The sequence below is a fragment of the Puccinia triticina genome, chromosome 3A (assembly GCF_026914185.1).
Source record: "Puccinia triticina chromosome 3A, complete sequence".
Classification (NCBI taxonomy): domain Eukaryota; kingdom Fungi; phylum Basidiomycota; class Pucciniomycetes; order Pucciniales; family Pucciniaceae; genus Puccinia; species Puccinia triticina.
In genome coordinates this window covers 446,473-448,158 of record NC_070560.1, presented here as the reverse complement: position 1 = coordinate 448,158, position 1,686 = coordinate 446,473, and the positions used below count along the sequence as shown (strand labels likewise).

The window sequence follows — 1,686 nt, the reverse complement described above, 5'->3', positions numbered from 1 at the left end:
TAGAGCCCCTTCGACCGGAAGGGAATCCTTCCAGTCGAAGAGGCTGTAGAGCCCCTTCGACCGGAAGGGAATCCTTCCAGTCGAAGAGGCTGTAGAGCCCCTTCGACCGGAAGGGAATCCTTCCAGTCGAAGAGGCTGTAGAGCCCCTTCGACCGGAAGGGAATCCTTCCAGTCGAACAGGCTGTGGAGCCCCTTCGACCGGAAGGGAATCCTTCCAGTCGAAGAGGCTGTAGAGCCCCTTCAACCGGAAGGATTCCCTTCCGGTCAAAGAGGCTTATTCCTCGCGGATAGGTGCTTCAAAGGCCATCTTATCTCGGCGGAAAACAGCGAAGAACACACTATGGTCGGAGGCGTTGAGTCGATTCTTCTTGTGCAATGGACAGTCGTCTTGACCTGATTGTTGACCCACACAAATGCACCCACTACGGGAACTGGTTTCTTTTGAACAGAGAGAACTGATGTTATATGCGATTGATGTCTCCCCATCGATGTCCAGGAAGAGGAGGGTCGTAGGCGAAACCACATCGGTGACTAACTTGGAGCATGGGTTGGAAGTGGTCAAGCATCAAGTTGCAAACATGGTAGAGATCCCCCTCTTCAAGATCCAACCCGTCAGTTTGAACCTGACCAATATTTCTGACTTCATCAATTTTTTCTTGTATGTGTAGCTTCTTGCTGGCTTGAAAACCGTTCACTGTGGAATAGTACTTTTTGGAACAGACCGTGAATGGACCAATGTTACTGTTTCTCACACCCTTTTCCCTGCAGCTAATATCCTGCCCCTGCCTCCGAAGATACCAACAACTTGTTGTTGGATAGTGGATGTTGGTTGCTGCTTGTTCACAGAATTGGCTTGACCTTAGGGCTAATATGAGCGTCTCAGATGAATATATTTGGGAGTATGTTGCCCCAACACAACCCCACGCCCTAACCCTTTCACATATCACTGCTATCCGGGATCATTTGACCACATCTGAGAAACCTTTCAAAGGAGATTTTACGCAGAAGAATTTTATCTTCTGATTGATAGGTCTTTCAAACTTCTTTTTCTTACATACGTTGCTGACCTGGCTAGTGAAAATTTATTGAGAGCAAGTTTGCACTAGTCAACAAGGTTGGCAGCCTCCTTCTAAATGAATCCATTGAATTTTGGTGGACAGGGAGGCCTCCAGTCAATCACCTTTACCTCTCTTGTTCCAGCTTTCCAGCCCTGACTTGTGTAACTAATCCAACAAGGACCAGTTTAAGAGGTCAACATGATTGGTCATAAACGGGGGAAGAGGTGGTATTCCTAACTGTTTCCCGGACCAGAATCTCAAGCCTTTTGAATCTTTGACCAGAAGGGAATGAACAACTCAGGAATAGGGCTTCATGTAATTCCATTGTGTCAAGACAATCAGTGTGCAATCAGCCACTTGACACCTTGGACAACTAGATCCTGGTGCTCCTCCAGGACATATGCAACGTAAATTGGGAAATGAGAGTTCTTTTAGACACAATTTACACTTTTTTTACTTTCTTTGAGGAGCAATTTCATTGTATAGGGCTTTGCCAGTAGATCTTGCTGGATCAGTGGGTGGAGGACTGGGGATTTCTGGAGCTTTCCTGCTCAAATAGAGCTTGGCCTTCTCACCTCCCTAGATGACAAAAAGTATTTCAGCTTTCAGAAAGAATAAGATTTAAGGG

General features: G+C 46.5%; 1 protein-coding gene across 1 annotated transcript; it reads left to right on the top strand.

Annotated features, from left to right (window-relative positions):
- Nucleotides 1-488: 488 nt before the first annotated feature.
- Nucleotides 489-772, top strand: PtA15_3A41 (uncharacterized protein; the record flags this gene model as incomplete). Its single annotated transcript, XM_053167387.1, has 2 exons — nucleotides 489-658; nucleotides 769-772. The coding sequence occupies 2 exons, from the start codon at nucleotides 489-491 to the stop codon at nucleotides 770-772; spliced, it is 174 nt and encodes a 57-aa protein (XP_053018233.1).
- Between the last annotated feature and the right edge of the window lie 914 nt (nucleotides 773-1,686).